The sequence below is a fragment of the Zingiber officinale genome, chromosome 1A (assembly GCF_018446385.1).
Source record: "Zingiber officinale cultivar Zhangliang chromosome 1A, Zo_v1.1, whole genome shotgun sequence".
NCBI classification, from domain to species: domain Eukaryota; kingdom Viridiplantae; phylum Streptophyta; class Magnoliopsida; order Zingiberales; family Zingiberaceae; genus Zingiber; species Zingiber officinale.
Genome location: NC_055987.1, coordinates 100741468 through 100758699, shown reverse-complemented (window position 1 = coordinate 100758699; position 17232 = coordinate 100741468). Strand labels below are relative to the sequence as shown.

The window sequence follows — 17232 nt, the reverse complement described above, 5'->3', positions numbered from 1 at the left end:
CGTTACTAGGCCGAGCGGGAGAACCACTCGGTCGCATATTCGGACGGGCATTCAACCTTAGTTGTTCAGTAGCTCGGCCGAGCGGACATGCCGCTCGGTGCATCGACTCTTTAATATGAGAACACCTGAGCATCGGAAACCCAACCTGTGATCGAGCTGTTTTCGCACCGGCCTGGGCACTATCGCGGCCGATCGACGAGGTGACCTTCCCGCTTGGCAAGACCATCGGACTGACCCTCTTGACTTTGACTTCCACGTGTTATTCCCCCCTGTACGGTCGGGCCTCCTCCTTCACCATCGGATCACTTTCCATCACTACTAGCCATATAAGGAGGATTAATGGTGAACATTAATCCTCTGCTACAAGGATTAATGGTCACTATTAATCATGTAACCACAATTAATAATCACTACCAGTTAGTTATATAGCTCCGGGGATAGAATGGTTAAGTCTTCTAGTTGATAAATTAGGAATTTAAAATTGGAGGCTCAACTTTTTACGAGCTAGTCATATAACTATTAATGATTCACAATCTATTATCACATATTTTCTATCATGATTAAGTGCAATTAATAGTTAGTCATGGATATGTTTAATGATGGTTATTATTATTATTATCACTTGGGTCCAAATATGAGTTACATTATATAGACAATTTTTATCTTGATCAATACGGCATTAGATGGACGTAGGTCACACTGACACATAAGTCACCTACTTTTAGTGCAAATTGGATCATGAATTTGTCCCCCTTTAATTTGGGCGCACATGTGGAAATATTATTTTAATCGTATAATTCAATATAAGTTAACTTATTTGCCTTATAATTTTTTAAATCTATTTTTATTCGCATTTTCAACATACAAGTAAAAATAAAACGTTTGTCTAATCAAGTAGAAGACTTAGGTTAAATTATAATAATTCATTGAAAGAATCTCAATAAAAGAGATTCATATATATTTTTGGTCCCAAAATTAAAACTGAATAATCATTTATCGACGCAAACAAACAGTTGTCCAACACACAAACCCCACGCGCCATGCCGTCAAGCTATACATCAAACAAAACAAAGACACAATCCCTGCAATCTTGTCCAAACAAACAAGATCATGGGCCCTAACACATTGTGCACAATGTTTTTGAACACTCCACCATTACTTGCTCCGGCTTCATTGCACAATAACAGGAATAATCCTTTTTTTTCAAAAAAAAAAATATTTTTGTCATTATTTTTTATATGGGTTTGTGTTGCTCAATCAATCTTACCAATCCCACGTTAACAACCATTTCCATCATTGTGTCTCTAGATGGATTTGAATTTGGTGGTGAAGAAAACAAAAAAGGTAAATTGGTAGTTGAGCAACGAAAGTGTGAGGAAAAAACCAGTCAACTCATTTGACTTGAGGCAGATGGGCATTGAATTTATGGGGGAAAAATAGAGAAAAAAACGTGGAAAAATTCTAGTTGACTAATAATGTAATTCTGTTCGGTTTCCATCTTTTCTGCTGGACTGCATCAGTGTCTGACGTGGCATCTACCGACCGACGACTAGCCGGACACGACGATTCCGGGAGTCAAACGCGGCGGCCACGAAGTTTCACACGGCGACAAAATCCCCGAAAAGTAGTCGACGCGAACGCCAAATTAATCACCCTCCTCCTTCCCGGAAGTCATCACTGCTACTATGTCACTCTCTTGATTCCTTTCGCTCCGAAACGTAGCGTCGGCGGCGATCTCACACCATGCGCCTCCTCTTTCTCTTCCTCCTTCACTTCGCCGTCTTTGCCGCCGGAGGAGCTTCCACTCCGGCGGAGGAGCTTGAAATTCTACTCCGGTTTAAATCCTCGTTTAACAGCGCCAATGAGACCGTCTTCCCGTCATGGAACGCCAACAACCCAGTCTGCGGCGGCTTTGCTGGAATCCACTGTGACTCCGCTGGCTCTGTCTCCCAAATCAACCTCACCGCCTCCGGACTCTCCGGCGGAATCCGGTTTGACCTCCTCTGCCGCCTCGGCTCCCTGTCCGCGCTCTCCCTCGGGTCTAATTACCTTTCCGGTGGTGTCTCCGACGACCTTCGCAACTGCACCGGCCTCCAGATCCTTGACCTGGCGTTCAATGGCCTGTCCGGTGCAGTTCCAGACCTTTCGCCGCTTGACGAGCTCCGAGTTTTGAACTTTACCAGCAATGGCTTCTCCGGCGCCTTCCCTTGGAGCTCCCTCGCTGGAATGAGCGAGTTGGAGGCCCTCAACGTCGGCGACAACTCGTTCGATCCTAGTATGTTCCCCGACGTGGTGCTGAATTTGACCAAGCTCAATTGTCTTTATCTCTCGCACTGCAACATCCATGGGAAAATCCCGCCGGCGATTGGCAACCTGACGAGGCTCATCAACCTCGAGATAGCTGACAGCTTCCTCACCGGCTTGATCCCGCCGGAGATTACCAAGCTCTCGAATTTACGGCAGCTCGAGCTTTATAACAATTCGCTCGAGGGCCGTATCCCGACCGGGTTCGGAAACCTCTCAAAGTTGGCCTTTTTCGATGCGTCCATGAACAGATTGGAGGGCGACCTCTCGGAACTCCGGGGCTTGACAAGCCTCGTCTCGTTGCAACTCTTCGAAAACGATCTCTCCGGCGAGGTGCCGCCGGAGTTTGGTGACTTCCGTTTTCTCACCAACTTATCTCTGTACTCGAACAGGTTAAGTGGGACGCTGCCTTTGATGCTCGGGAGTTGGTCAGAGTTCAATTACATCGACGTGTCGACGAACTTCTTCACTGGTCCGATCCCGCCGGAGATGTGCCGGAAGGGAAGCATGCAGAGGCTTCTGATGCTGGAGAACAAGTTTACCGGGGAGATCCCGGCGAGCTACGCCAATTGCTCATCTCTGATTCGCTTCAGGGTCAGTAACAATTCTCTCTCCGGCCAGGTTCCCGCCGGGCTTTGGAGCTTGCCGAACTTGAACGTCATCGATCTCGCTATCAACCAATTCGAAGGCACGATTGACGCCGGGATCGGGGCAGCCAAATCACTGAACCAGCTGTTTATTTCCGACAACCGGTTCTCCGGCAGTATTCCTCCGGAGATTGGTGACGCTACGGCGATAGTCAACGTGGAGTTGTATAATAACAACTTCTCCGGCAATATTCCGGTAAGAATCGAACGGTTGCAGAACCTCGTGAGTCTTTATCTGCAGAACAACGTATTCTCCGGCGAGATTCCAGAAGAGCTCGGCTCGTGCGTTGCGTTAAGCGCATTGAACCTCGCCGGGAACAAGCTCTCCGGCCAGATCCCGTCCAGCCTAGGCGAGTTGATGAGGCTCAACTCACTGGATTTGTCCAACAACCAGATCTCCGGCGAAATCCCCGCTAACCTTGCAACTCTAAAGCTCTCCTCCCTCAACCTTTCTAACAATAGCCTCACCGGCGACATTCCGGCGGAGCTTGCCATCTCGGCCTATAGCGGCAGCTTCTTGGGGAATCCGGGCCTCTGCGTCGACAGCAGCAGCGCCGAGAATCTCCGTTCGGTCAGACGTTGCTCCGCCTTCGCGAGAGGTTCCGCCAGCAAGTTGCGCACCCCCCTCACCTGCATACTCTCGGTCACCGCCGTCTTCCTCGCCGGCCTCGGTCTCTACATTATGTTAAGGAACCAGCAGAAGAATTCCTCATGTGACCCCGAATTCGCGAAGAACTTGTCGTGGGACATGAAACCGTTCCATGTTGTGACCTTCGACCAGAAGGAGATTGTGGAGGGGATCAAGCCAGAGAACCTCGTCGGAAAGGGCAGCTCCGGCGAGGTATACCGGGTGAAGCTGACGAACGGAGAGGTGGTCGCGGTGAAGCAGATATTGTGCGACAGGAACAGGGGAGACGGCAAGGAGCGGAGCACCGCAGCGATGCTAGGGAGGAGACGGAGGCGGCCGGAGGCGGCTAGGGAGTTCGAGGCGGAGGTGCGGACGCTGAGCGAAGTGCGCCACGTCAATGTGGTGAAGCTCTACTGCAGCATCACGAGCGAGGAGTGGAGCCTGCTGGTATACGAGCACCTGCCCAACGGGAGCCTCTGGGACAAGCTCCATGGACCGGCAACGGAGCCGCCGGAGAAGGCGGCAGAGCTGGGGTGGGATGAGAGGTGTCAGGTTGCGCTGGGAGCGGCGCGAGGGCTGGAGTATCTCCACCACGGTTGGGACCGCCCTATACTTCACCGAGATGTCAAATCCAGCAATATCCTCCTCGACGAGTGTCTCAAGCCCCGCATCGCCGACTTCGGCCTCGCCAAGATCCTGTGCTCCGCTGCGGTGGCCGGAGCAGCAGGGGAAGTTTGCTCTGCTCCTATCATCGCCGGTACTCACGGCTACATCGCTCCAGGTGAAAATGATCTACTTCACTCTATTTCTCAATCAATCTAATTGATCTAGCTCTGTTCTTTCTTCTGAAGATTCTGGTTTGAGTTGCAGAGTACGCGTACACATGGAAGGTGAATGAGAAGAGCGACGTGTACAGCTTCGGCGTGGTGCTGATGGAGCTGGTGACAGGCCGGCAGCCGATCGAGGCGGAGTACGGCGAGGCAAAGGACATCGTCCACTGGGTGTCAACGAGGCACGCGGCGCCGGAGAGCGCGGTGGACAGCAGAATAAGGCCGGAGTGGGCGAGGGAAGCGGCCGTCAAGATGCTGAGGGTTGCAGTGCTGTGCACGGCGAGGCTTCCGGCCATGCGGCCATCGATGAGGACGGTAGTTCAGATTCTGGAGGAGACAATTGGCGCCTGAGTGCCAGTTGTCGCCGCCGGCGGAGAATGATGGTTCAGGCCTCAGTGGCTAAAAGAATCCGGATAATTTAAATGGGTCAATTAGATGTATTTATTTTGATGGCCCAATATGCCCAATGGGCTCAATAAATAATTCAGGCCTAAACAAGTGGAACCGAATTAAATTTAGCTGTGCAAGTTTATTGAGTTTATTTATTAAAAACTTTATCGAGATTACAAGTCTTAACCGATTGAATTGATTACTTCAGAAATTTAAATTTTAAAAAATATTTATTATTTTGGGTATTTGATATGGTCTTAATTTTAAAAGTTCGAATTTAATGAAACCAATATTAACAGTAAATTGTAGAGTTTAAAATTACTAATTGAGTCGATTGTATGATAATTTTTTTTATTTGATAGAATTAGTCGATATTTTATTAATTTAATTTATTCAATTTTTATTAAAAAGTTAATTGGTTCGTGCTCAATCCTAATTGAGATAGCTTATAATATTATTATTAATTAAATTTATAAAAGTTAATAAATATAATAAAAAATTAAGAAATAAATTTATAATTAAATTTTACAAAGTTTAATCAATAGTATTTTCTTCGGCAATTTATCAAAGGGCGCATGTAAATATCTGAATTTACCAAAAGGCGCACGTTACTTTAACATTTACCAAAACACGCATATTTTTAAATGCATTTCCTATTTTACCCTCATGATAATTTAACTTTTTCTACCGCTTTTCTCCACTATTTTTTTCTCTCTCTTCGTTTTTTTTTATCGACATAGAAAAAAAATATGAATAACATTAGTCCCCGAATCTTTTAATAACATTTTAATACATTTGAAGAAGGAATAAAAAATAATGGACACCATATTTGAAATCTTTGCAACATCAGAAATCCATAGGAACTGAAATGAGTCCAATCAGAGCTCTCTAGGTCCATCAGTGGGTTTTAACCGAAACCCACTAATGGACCTAGAGAGCTCCGATTGGACCCATTTCAGTTCCTATGGATTTCTGATGTTGCAAGGATTTCAAATATGGTGTTCATTATTTTTTTAAAGAAATCGGCAAAAAAAGGTCACTTTGGGCCTGATATGGACTCATATCAGGCCCACGTTGGGCCTGATATGATTCCATATCAGGCCCAACGTGGGCCTGATATGGAATGAGCTAACTCTGCTCAATCCATACTAGGACCCCCAAGCACAGTCAACCGTGCAGAGTTTTGCACATATAAATGGATTCAACATCTCGACAATGCTCATGACAATAGTTAGGAGAGTCCATAATTGGATTTGTAGTACAATTCTATACCTGTGGGAAGAACCTTTCAAAGATAATTCTGTAATAGTAGGCTTCTTTTGTGGTTGGTATGTTGTGTGGATATATGTTCTTTGCATTTTGCATCATTTTCTTAGACACCAGAAGTAATTTTCCAACAATTAGCTCATTCCATATCAGACCCACGTTGGGCCTGATATGGAATCATATCAAGCCCAATGTGGGCCTGATATAGAATCATATCAGGCCCAACGTGGGCCTGATATGGAATGAGCTAACTCTGCTCAATCCACACTACGACCCCCAGGAACAGTCAACCTTGCAGAGTTCTACACATATAAATGGATTCAACATCTCGGCAATGCTCATGACAATAGTTAGGAGAGTCCATAATTGGATTTGTAGTACAATTCTATACCTGTGGGAAGAACCTTTCAAAGATAATTATGTAGTAGTAGGCTTCTTTTGTGGTTGGTGTGTTGTGTGGATATATGTTCTTTGCATTTTGCATTATTTTCTTAGACACCTGAAGTAATTTCCAACAATTAGCTCATTCTATATCAGGCCCACGTTGGGCCTGATATGGAATCATATCAGGCCCAACGTGGGCCTGATATGGACTCATATCAGGCCCAAAGTGGTCTTTTTTACCGATACTTTGATTTTATAAATTAACATCTATGAAAAGTCAAAAAAAATAATGGACACCATATTTGAAATCCTTGCAACATCAGAAATCCATAGGAAGTGAAATGGGTCAAATCGGAACTCTCTAGGTCCATCAGTGGGTTTTGACCAAAACTCACTGATGGACCTAGAGAACTCTGATTTGATCCATTTCAGTTCCTATGGATTTCTGATGTTGCAAGGATTTCAAATATGGTGTTCATTATTTTTTTTGACTTTTCATAGATGATAATCTATAAAATCAAAGAATCGGCAAAAAAAGGCCACTTTTGGCCTGATATGGACTCATATCAGGCCCACGTTAGGCCTGATATGGAATGAGCTAACTCTGCTCAATCCATACTAGGACCCCCAGGCACAGTCAACCTTACAGAGTTCTGCACATATAAATGGATTCAACATCTCGACAATGCTCATGACAATAGTTAGGAGAGTGTATAATTGGGTTTGTAGTACAATTCTATACCTGTGGGAAGAACCTTTCAAAGATAATTATGTAGTAGTAGGCTTCTTTTGTGGTTGGTGTGTTGTGTGGATATATGTTCTTTGCATTTTGCATTATTTTCTTAGACACCTGAAATAATTTTCCAACAATTAGCTCATTCCATATCAGGCCAACGTTGGACCTGATATGGACTCATATCAGGCCCAACGTGGGCCTGATATGAGTCCATATCAGGCTCAAAGTGGTATTTTTTTGTCGATTCTTTGATTTTATATATTAACATCTATGAAAAGTCAAAAAAAAATAATGGACACCATATTTGAAATCCTTGCAACATCAGAAATCCATAGGAACTGAAATGAGTCCAATCGGAGCTCTCTAGGTCCATCAGTGGGTTTTGACCGAAACCCACTGATGGACCTAGAGAGCTCCAATTGGATCCATTTTAGTTCCTACGGATTTTTGATGTTCCAAGGATTTCAAATATGGTGTCCATTATTTTTTTTGACTTTTTCAAATGTATTAAAATATTATTAAAAGATTCAGGGACTATTGTTATTCATATTTTTTTCTGCATGCCGATATAAAAAAGCAAAGAGAGAGAAAAATAGTGGAAAAAAGCGGTAGAAAAAGTTAAATTATCATGAGGGTAAAATAGGAAATGCACTTAAAAAGGTACGTGTTTTGGTAAATGTTAATATAACGTGCGTCTTTTGGTAAATTCAGATCTCTACATGCGTCCTTTGGTAAATTGCCGTATTTTCTTAGAAACCCATTGAATTTAATGAGCCTTAAGAAGAGTTAATCGTGGCCGTTGATAACTCTACTGCTGAGATCAGATCAAAGGCACTAAGATCTAAAGTGCTGTGTTAGTGTCGTCGTCCGCAAGTCCCAGGCCGACGCTGCGGCGCAGCCAGTGAATCGCAACTCGCCCGTCGCCACTGTCACCTCCGACACCCCCCGCGCCGCTTACGGTGGCAGTCAACGCATGGTTAGCCGCACGCTAACATGTCACCTTTCTCGCCTCCTGCTCCGCTGCCCTCCTCCTCAGATCCCTAACGACTCCACTCCACTTCTTTTCAGGTAAATTGATTCATTCTTCCTCCACTTTGATCACTTCGTTCGCTGATTTCGTATTTCCTGAAGGTGTCGAAGGCTCCTCGAAAAATTTGATCCACGAGGAACGATACAAGGAGGCGCGTGTTCCTTGCCGCAGCTGCTTACACCCAGTGTAAGTTTGGAAAGGTACGGAAGCCCCCCTTTTTTTTTTCTTTGATTTTTAGTAAAATGGTTAGTGACTACATTTCATCTTTTTATTGAATTTGATCTTTGGCCCTTTTGAAGTCCCCAAGTAGTTGCACAAAATCTTCTTCTTCTTTTTTTTTTTTTTTTTTTTTTTGTGTGTTTCAGGTGATTTTTTATTCTACATTTGCTCATTTTCCTGCATAATCTTCTAAATTTCTTCATCTTAACAGAACTTTGTATTTTTTTTTTTGTACGTGTTTGCTCAGTTGCTCTAGCTGTCCAATATACCAACGTCAATGGCATTTGTTCCAATAATATGCAACTTTCCTAGTTTTACTCGAGATGATGCAGGATCCTCACAGCAATATATTTCCTTAAGAAATGAAGGTTAAGTTAATGTGAGCAGTTGCAAAACTCTCAGTTATGAAGATAAAGAACTTAGTAGTCACACGTAGAGTTTACTAAGGGAAAAATGGTCACCAACAACTAATAAGAAAATTATGAAATTACTCATCAATCTGCAGATGTCTATTAGAACTCTTTATATAAGACTGACTTTATAAACATTATTAGATGATGGTTTGAGTGTACACTGTGAGCTGACTCATTAAAGATGAGCCTCCTTCCTTCATCCTTCTATTGCTGATTGACCGCTACCATCTTGTATTAACAGATGATGCATTGGTCAATACTTATATTGTACTGATTCAACAAACTAGACAGACTTGTATTGAAATCTTTGCCTAGATATTGTTATCCTTCTCGATCATCTAACTTGCATAGATAATATAATTCATGGTCAAATTTTATTCAGCATGGAATTATTTTCAAAATTCTTTCCTATTAATCATTTATTTTGTTTATGCAAACCCACAGGGTAGATATTAGTCACTCTTCAACATATGGGCTGCAATCTTCAGAGTTGTTTCTAACTCAATCCCTCTAATAGTGACTTCTGTTTATTTGGCTTCTTCGTCTGTATCTATGAAATTTGCATTTCTGATAAATGCATCAAGAAACTCATTGTTTTTCATGTTTTTGTTTCTTTGTAGTTGTTCTAATAAATATTCTAAGGTCCATTGTCAAAGTACAAGGTATGGAGTGTCCAGTTATTTGATTGGCATTAATGTCAATGGGTTGCGTAATGTTCATAGCTATCAGCCACTCAAGAATACAGGGCAGGATGTAGTGGAATCTCTAAATGCTATGGAAACTGAGGTACCTGTTAACGACCAATGCGGTGCAAAACTAAAGAGGAAAAAACTAAAAGGTAGAAGGGCTGTTGTAAAGTGGCTCAAATATTTTAGGTTTAAAAAGAAAAAAGAGTATGAAAGAATGACTGCTGAAGAGAAAATTTTATTCAAGTTGAAAAAGGTACTCCCACTTTTTTTTTTTAATCTTTGCATCATTATGTACAAAAGCATCTTTATACATCATAAGTTTCAATGATTCATCTTGTTTTAGTCCTGTATATATATAATTATTCATGATTTAACACAACATTACAAATATAACTGACTGGATAGTCTAGAGGTGAAAGTAATGCAAATTCTTCATAATTCCGAATATATTGATCTGGTTTTGAGTGATTTTATGGTGCATACTACATAGAGTTTTTATTGCTTGTCAATTATCATGCTAATTTGGAACAGAATTTTTTCACAATCTAAGATAAGTACAAAAACGAGGAATGTTTTGGAGAGTTTGTGATTTTGTGTGTTGATTGGCAAGAGGAGAAACTTCTTCAACTCCTCTTATGTCTTGACTAGTAGGCCACCTACACATATGTATATGCAATATGTTTAGAAAGAAGTCAGAACTACTACTACTACTACAATAACACCAATAATAACCAAGCCTTATCTCACTAGGCAAGGTTGGAAGTCAGAACTACTAATGCATAATTATACTGTCTGAATTAAATGTTTTTGCACTTTTACAGAGTCTACACTTTTTCCTTAACCTACTTGCCTACTTGTGGTTAAGTATGGTTGTTATTTCATGTTTGGCTATAGTGGAGATCTCCTGTTGGAGCTTAGTCCTTATCAGAAACTAGTTCATTAGTTTTGTCACATAATGAGCCTATGAACACAGTTATGTTTAGTTGCTGTGCAGTTTATATAGAAAGTTAATGTGAGAGATGAAATTTGCTAAGATGAGTTTGTGAGGTTACAACAAAAAATAGGATTAAGTACTATTATTGGAGAGTAGTTAGTTGTTGCGCCAAAAAATAAAAAATGTTAGAGCATATGAGGTTGACATGTTCAAAGATGAATAAATTCTATAAACTTAATTAATTATAATTTAGAATTGAAGATATGAGAGTTAGAGGAGAAACAAGTAAAACTCAACTTAGTTAAGGCTCTCTTTTATTTGAGAGGAAGGGGAGCAGAAATAAAATTAGTTGTTTCCTAGGAGAGAAACATGGCTAGGGAAAGAAAGCAGAAACAAAACTTTCTGTTCGTTCCTTTGAAATTGGTTTGTTTAAATTTGGTGAAAATTAAAATTAAAAAAGTAACACCAAAATTGAACTATCAAACCATATATAGCTTTTGACAAAATTGATAAAGCAAAGGGAAACTCTCACAAAAAGATTATCAAAGAGAAAATTTCAATGGTCAAAGAATATTACATAGACATGACACCACTTTTATAAGTAATCCCAATTCAATGTCAACTAATATAGGAACGAAATACCATTGATTGAGAAACACAATGATCCTACAGAAATTACTAAATCAAAGAACCCTGACCATGCAAGAAGATACTCAGTAAACTCTAACAAATTAAATTCCTACTGTATTAAAAGTTATGAAAGTTCAATACCTAAATTAGAATAATTACCAAAATCAGTTGCAAATTCAAAATTCCAGCTAAAATTAATTCCTGATTTGATTCAGTCTTTCTCCATTGAGGAGAACATGACTCCACATGAGTTGTGAGCATCTTTAATTAGATCAAGCATTCCAACATGACTCCACATGAGTTGTGAGCATCTTTAATTAGATCGTGCATTCCAACGTGCAAGGAACAATGATTGCATCATTTAATTCATGTCCTTCGTGTACCATAAAGTTTTTGTTTTGTGGACATCCCTTCTAGTGGATAAGAAATAAAGAGTGTTCTTTGAGGATTTTACTTTGTTTCCTTTCTTTTTGGTCGCCCCTTCCAACAAATGAGAAAATGCTTTAGCTTATCATGGGGAGAAGATGATATCCATGTAGTAATTATAGTCACTAGGAATGAAAGAGGTAATATGGTGGATGAATATGTAGAAACACAACTTGTGGCAAAGTATACATATGAAGACAGATGTACAAGTTACTAACAAGTTAGCATATTATTCAATTTGAAAATTGAACTAATACTTAGCAAGATAAGTGAACAAACATTCTAATCAATATGCTCTCAACATTAGCAAATAAAATTGATATATAGAAAAGGGCAGCCCGGTGCATGAAGCTCCCGCCATGCGGGGTCCTGGGGAAGGGCTCCCCTTCAAATAAAATTGATATATAAAACGAAGAAATTTGAATTAATAAATGGAAGAACATGAAAATTTATAGTATCACTGTATACTTTATAATAATCATATCCATTACAAGTTCCTAGTATCTACATATTTAACTCTCAAATACAAAGTGGAACTCTTTGTTTCCTGAAAAACAACAATCATCCAAAGAAAATTATAAAATCAACCATGCTAAAAGATATTTATTAAACACCAAATTAAAAGTTACCAAACCTTGACACTTAGAAAAAAGCAATTATCAAAATCAATTGTAAATTCAAAATTCTAATCAAAGTTAGTTTTCAATTTGCATCAACCTCCTCCGTGTATTGCTGTCCTTGTTGCCTCAATCGCTACTCCTAACTATGATTCCTTGCTGTCTCTTTGGTTGACCTTCCGAAGAAGAATCTATAATGGAACATATGCTTGTCCTTATTCTTTCCTTCATGGAACACTACGGGAGAAATGCCATTTTCTGTTCCTCTCATTTTGTATCTCTGTATATCATATTCTCTTTCCCTGTTAGTATACACAGTCTAAAAGTAATTTGAGAGTTCTGGATAAGCAATGTAGTCTCATTTAATGGATTAAGGACTGTGTATCTGAGCCCAAATATCTGGACAGATTTTTGGGTGTTGTAGTCAAGATTATGGTTCCAACGCTTTAACTCAAACAATAGTTTTGTTAGCATAGTTTAGCTTATGAAACAAGAGAGAAAGATATGAAGTCAGAGAAGATCCTTTGAGTCTTCTTTCCAAACAACATTATTTTGTTTGGTTAGTTTTTCATGGATGAGTTTGATACAACAATATGGTTAAAAAAAAACTCACACCATTTATTCTTGTCAGTTGTGACTATATTGTCATTTCTCACAGGCTAAAAGGAAGGAGGAAAGACTTGTTGAGGCAATGAAGAAAATCGAACCTACAGCCTCTTCAGAAACTACCCATGATCCTGAGATACTTACCCCGGAAGAGCACTTTTACTTCCTCAAGATGGGTCTTAAATGCAAAAATTATGTACCTGTTGGTAGACGTGGTGTTTTCCAGGGAGTGATTCTGAACATGCATTTGCACTGGAAAAAGCATCAGACACTGCAGGTGGTGGTGAAGACATTTTTGCCAGAGGAAGTTCGTGAGATTGCTGAAGAATTAGCTAGATTAAGTGGTGGAATTGTGCTTGATATACATGAGGAAAACACCATTATCATGTACAGGGGAAAGAACTATGTGCAACCCCCAACAGAGATTATGTCACCGAAGGTCACTCTTTCGAGAAAGAAGGTCACCTTTTTCTTAAGTTTATTTTGCTATCCTATTAAGCCATTTATCTAATATGATAACTATAGCACCATTTGCAATTTTTTCTTTCTCACTGTATTCTAATTTCTAACAGGCTCTTGACAAGTCAAAATACCGAGATGGCTTACATGCAGTCAGGAGGTTCATTCCTAAGCTTCATCAAGACCTAGAGGACCTACACGAGCGGATGAAAAGAGAGGGAGAAAGTATAAACATAGCCATTGAGGGAGCAACTTCAAATGTTGTAGAAAACAAAATAGCTCCATGTAGTAATATGAAAAGCTTAAAGGAGCTTGAGGTGGAAGAAGCTAGGCACGAGCCCATTGACGATGATGCACTGGTTGCATCGAGTTCATGGTCAGAATCAGAGGACCTTTCAGATATATTTGAGACAGATTCTGAAGCGGAGACTGAACAATCAGAGCGTCCGCTGTATCTAGACGCACTAGAAAAATTTCCATCTAACATGGGTAAAGAGCCAGAGGACTTTGAGGAGCATCTACGCCAAATTGCTGCTGCCTCAAAGAGAGCTAACTTATCTACCAAAGAAGTGAAATTAGGTGACTTGGATGAGGTCGATAAGATTTTCCTTAGAGCCAGTGCCTTATTGAAGAAAAGAAGATGACAATTTTAAGCCACATGGCTTCCATGGCCGACATTGGTAAAGTAACACTAGATTCTTATCCATGAGGTCGACTTCTAACTGAACTTTTGTGATGTAATTCATGGACTCTTGTTCCATTTGGGCACTCAGTCCAGGCAAAAATTGAAAGTTGAAGAGCTCGTTTGGATACTAAGAATATTCATCCACTCCTTTTATTCCGGCATACACACTGAGAATTCCCAGCTTCACTAACTTCTCTTTTGATTTCTGCAGGAATCTGATTAGGAGTCTTCTAAAATAATTGGCCGGGTAAGGAATTGGATATTTAGATAAAAAAAATGTAATTATATTTCCATGGAGTCTTTTTCCATCCTAGAGGAATCTTAACCTTGAAGACTTGTCAAAGATTTTGAATTCAAAGTCGACCACTTTGCTCCTTCCAGGCAAAACCTGAAAACATTGAATAGTAGACTTCCAATAGACTAGTATTGTGCCAAGCAATGCTCCTCAAAACTCGCTCTTCCTGCTTCTCCTCCTCTTCTTCCTCCTTCTGCAAATCATTGCTGCTTCCTTTGATGGTTTCCTCTTCAATGGCTTCCGAGGTGTAAACCTTACTCTCGAAGACTAGTATTGTGCCAAGCAATGCTCCTCAAGACTTGTCTCTTCCTTCTCCTCTTCCTCCTCCTCCAAACCATTGCTACTTCCTTTGATGGTTTCCTCTTCAATGGCTTCCGAGGTGTAAACCTTACGCTCGAAGGCTTCGCAACGATAACTACGACTGGTCTCCTGATGCTCAACAACATGACCAAGGAGATCACCGGCCACGCCTTCCACCCATCCAAGTTCAACTTCAGGAATCCCTCTGATGGCTCCGTCTTCTCCTTCTCCACCACCTTTGCCTTCGGCATCATCTCCGTCGACCCCAATCTCAGCGGCCACGGTATCGCCTTCGTCATCTCCCCCACCGAGGACTTCTCCAGAGCCATCGGAAGCCAATACCTGGGCCTCTCCAATCTCAGCAGCAATGGCAACTCCTCCAACCATCTCTTCGCCGTCGAGCTCGACACCATCCTCAACCCGGAGTTCCGGGACATCAATGAAAACCATGTCGGAGTCGACATCAACGGCCTGAGGTCCAGCAACTCCAGCCCCGCCGGGTACTATCCCGACAACGGCCAACCTTTCCACAACTTAACCCTCTGGAGCGGTCAAGTAATGCAAGTTTGGGTTGACTACGACGGCAGGGAGAGGCGAGTTGATGTCACCTTGGCTCCGGCGTCGATAGCCAAGCCAAAGAAGCCTCTGTTATCTACCAAAATTGATCTCGCCGGAGTTCTGATGGATTCCATGTTCGTCGGCTTCGCCTCTTCCTCCGGGTCTTACTTGACGTCTCATTACATTCTGGGCTGGAGCTTCAGCATCAACGGCACGGCTCAAGCTCTGAACTTCTCCTTGCTGCCGTCGCTCCCTCGCACGAAATCGAGTAACCGATCGAAGCTCTTGTATGTCTTGCTGCCTTTAGCTTCTGCTATCTTTGTTCTTGTGGCAATTACCGTTGCTCTGTTGTTCGTGAGGAGGAAGATGAAGTACGCAGAGGAACTAGAGCAGTGGGAGATGGATTACAGCTCCCATCGGTTCTCCTACAAGGATTTGCACAGAGCGACGAGAGGTTTCCGGGACAAGGAGCTGCTTGGGATCGGCGGCTTCGGTAGGGTCTACAAGGGCGTTCTTCCGAGCTCTAGAACGGAGATCGCCGTGAAAAGAGTGTCCCATGAGTCGAGACAGGGGATGAGGGAGTTCGTCGCAGAGGTGGTGAGTCTCGGCCGGCTCCGCCACCGGAATTTGGTGCCCTTGCTAGGGTACTGCCGCCGGAAACGTGAGCTCCTCCTCGTCTACGACTACATGCGCAACGGTAGCCTCGACAAGTTCCTCCATGATTCCGGCAAGCCGGTGCTGAGCTGGGCGGCGCGGTTTAAGATCATCAAAGGCGTGGCGGCGGGGCTTCTCTACCTCCACCAAGATTGGGAGCAGGTCGTCATCCACAGAGACATCAAGGCCAGCAACGTGCTGCTCGACGAGGAATTCAATGCGAGGTTGGGAGATTTCGGCCTTGCAAGATTGTACGATCACGGCGCTGATCTGACATCCACCAACGTGGTCGGGACCATGGGGTACCTTGCGCCGGAGCTCGCTCGGACCGGGAAGTCCTCGACCGCGACCGACGTGTTTGCGTTCGGGACGTTCGTGCTGGAGGTCGTTTGTGGCCGGCGGCCGCTGAGCTCCTCGATGGGGGAGCAGGTGGTGCTGGTGGATTGGGTTGTGGAGAACTGGAGAACGGGGTCGATTACGGCGACGAGGGACGCGAGGATGGGGGAGGAGGATTACGAGACCGAGGAGGTGGAGCTGTTGCTGAAGGTCGGACTGCTGTGCTCGCACCCGTTGCCGGCGGCGAGGCCGAGCATGAGGCAGACGATGCGGTATCTGGAAGGGGAGGAGCCACTGCCGGAGCTGTCGCCGACGTACATGAGCTTCAGTCTTCTTGAGCTGCTTCATAACGACGGATTTGACGATTACCTGATGTCGCCGACGGCGACAGCGACTGCGTCCAGTGTGTATGTTTCAGGTGAATAAGAGGAGAGAATTTCCGATGACTGGAATTTGAAGATTAGGATATCAAGTTAAATATTTGGATTGATTGTTGCCACAGTCAGTGATTTACTATGTCCACTTTGGTTCAGCATGTACAAATTGGCAAATGAACTACTAATCTCTTTATAAATAGTCGTGCAACAAAGCTATTATTTCACAACTACAACGAATGGGCGATCAGTAGCACTTGTGCTCCACTAACATCAAGAATTATGTGCTTGAAAACATATTCTCCTTAAGCGACTTGATCCTGCGAGAGCTGAAAATTGTGTTGACTGGAGTTGCGAAAGCTTCGCTGTAGCTTCAATGGAAAGGAGAAAGTTTATAGAGGAATCACCGAAACATGGAGGAAGGGTTCTCGCACAGCTCTGTCCACGTTTACGGACCCTTTTTATAATGTTGATGTCGAATATTTCTTTTTTTGGATAGGTAAATGTATTATGCTATTAAAATTAGAATCATACAAAATACAAAATACATTGATCTCGTCCGGAAGCTGAATCAGATAAAGACGGTCGCGGTGCCGCCGGTGTTGACGGAAAGTCGTTGGGCCTCCTAGATGACCTGACAACCCGCCGAAAAGCTTCCACGAGTGGCTGATGACGGGGATGACGAAGTTACTGATCCTGCGCACACTCAGACGAGCCCTCCTCACATTAGAGGCCAAAAACTAAGAAAAAAGTCCCCGGATCAGACCCTCCAACGCTTAAATCAAGTACTTTTTTTCCAGAAGAAACAGAAAAAGTAGAAAA

General features: G+C 42.5%; 3 protein-coding genes across 7 annotated transcripts; all 3 read left to right on the top strand.

Moving 5' to 3' along the window:
* Positions 1-1655: 1655 nt before the first annotated feature.
* Positions 1656-4985, top strand: LOC122027635 (receptor-like protein kinase 7). The gene is made up of 2 exons (XM_042586632.1): positions 1656-4360; positions 4450-4985. Exons 1-2 carry the CDS (start codon positions 1744-1746, stop codon positions 4758-4760), a joined length of 2928 nt encoding a protein of 975 aa, XP_042442566.1. The 5' UTR covers positions 1656-1743; the 3' UTR covers positions 4761-4985.
* A 3052-nt stretch (positions 4986-8037) lies between these two features.
* LOC122027654 (uncharacterized CRM domain-containing protein At3g25440, chloroplastic-like) lies at positions 8038-14066 on the top strand. Of its 5 annotated transcripts, none has more exons than XM_042586651.1 (5): positions 8038-8253; positions 8317-8415; positions 9468-9789; positions 12802-13209; positions 13322-14066. In XM_042586651.1, exons 1-5 carry the CDS (start codon positions 8159-8161, stop codon positions 13850-13852), a joined length of 1455 nt encoding a protein of 484 aa, XP_042442585.1. In that variant the 5' UTR covers positions 8038-8158; the 3' UTR covers positions 13853-14066. The 5 variants fall into 5 exon arrangements, with proteins under 5 accessions (XP_042442585.1, XP_042442613.1, XP_042442604.1 ...); XM_042586679.1 differs by lacking the exon at positions 8038-8253 and having other exon boundaries at positions 9468-9509; positions 9586-9789; positions 13322-14058; XM_042586670.1 differs by lacking the exon at positions 8038-8253 and having other exon boundaries at positions 8319-8415; positions 9468-9509; positions 9593-9789; positions 13322-14058.
* A 407-nt stretch (positions 14067-14473) lies between these two features.
* LOC122027645 (L-type lectin-domain containing receptor kinase SIT2-like) lies at positions 14474-16755 on the top strand. Its single transcript, XM_042586643.1, has one exon. It carries the CDS (start codon positions 14474-14476, stop codon positions 16460-16462), a length of 1989 nt encoding a protein of 662 aa, XP_042442577.1. The 3' UTR covers positions 16463-16755.
* The last annotated feature ends 477 nt before the right edge of the window (positions 16756-17232 follow it).

What these genes read in the sequence shown, in the direction of transcription:
- LOC122027654 (XM_042586651.1), top strand. Translation starts at nt 8,159, where the DNA reads ATGGTTAGCCGCACGCTAACATGTCACCTTTCTCGCCTCCTGCTCCGC. An exon ending in TTTTATTCAAGTTGAAAAAG is followed by an intron (nt 9,790 to 12,801) that starts GTACTCCCACTT and finishes CATTTCTCACAG; the next exon opens with GCTAAAAGGAAGGAGGAAAG. An exon ending in TCACTCTTTCGAGAAAGAAG is followed by an intron (nt 13,210 to 13,321) that starts GTCACCTTTTTC and finishes AATTTCTAACAG; the next exon opens with GCTCTTGACAAGTCAAAATA.
- LOC122027645 (XM_042586643.1), top strand. Translation starts at nt 14,474, where the DNA reads ATGCTCCTCAAGACTTGTCTCTTCCTTCTCCTCTTCCTCCTCCTCCAA.
- LOC122027635 (XM_042586632.1), top strand. Translation starts at nt 1,744, where the DNA reads ATGCGCCTCCTCTTTCTCTTCCTCCTTCACTTCGCCGTCTTTGCCGCC. An exon ending in TCACGGCTACATCGCTCCAG is followed by an intron (nt 4,361 to 4,449) that starts GTGAAAATGATC and finishes TTTGAGTTGCAG; the next exon opens with AGTACGCGTACACATGGAAG.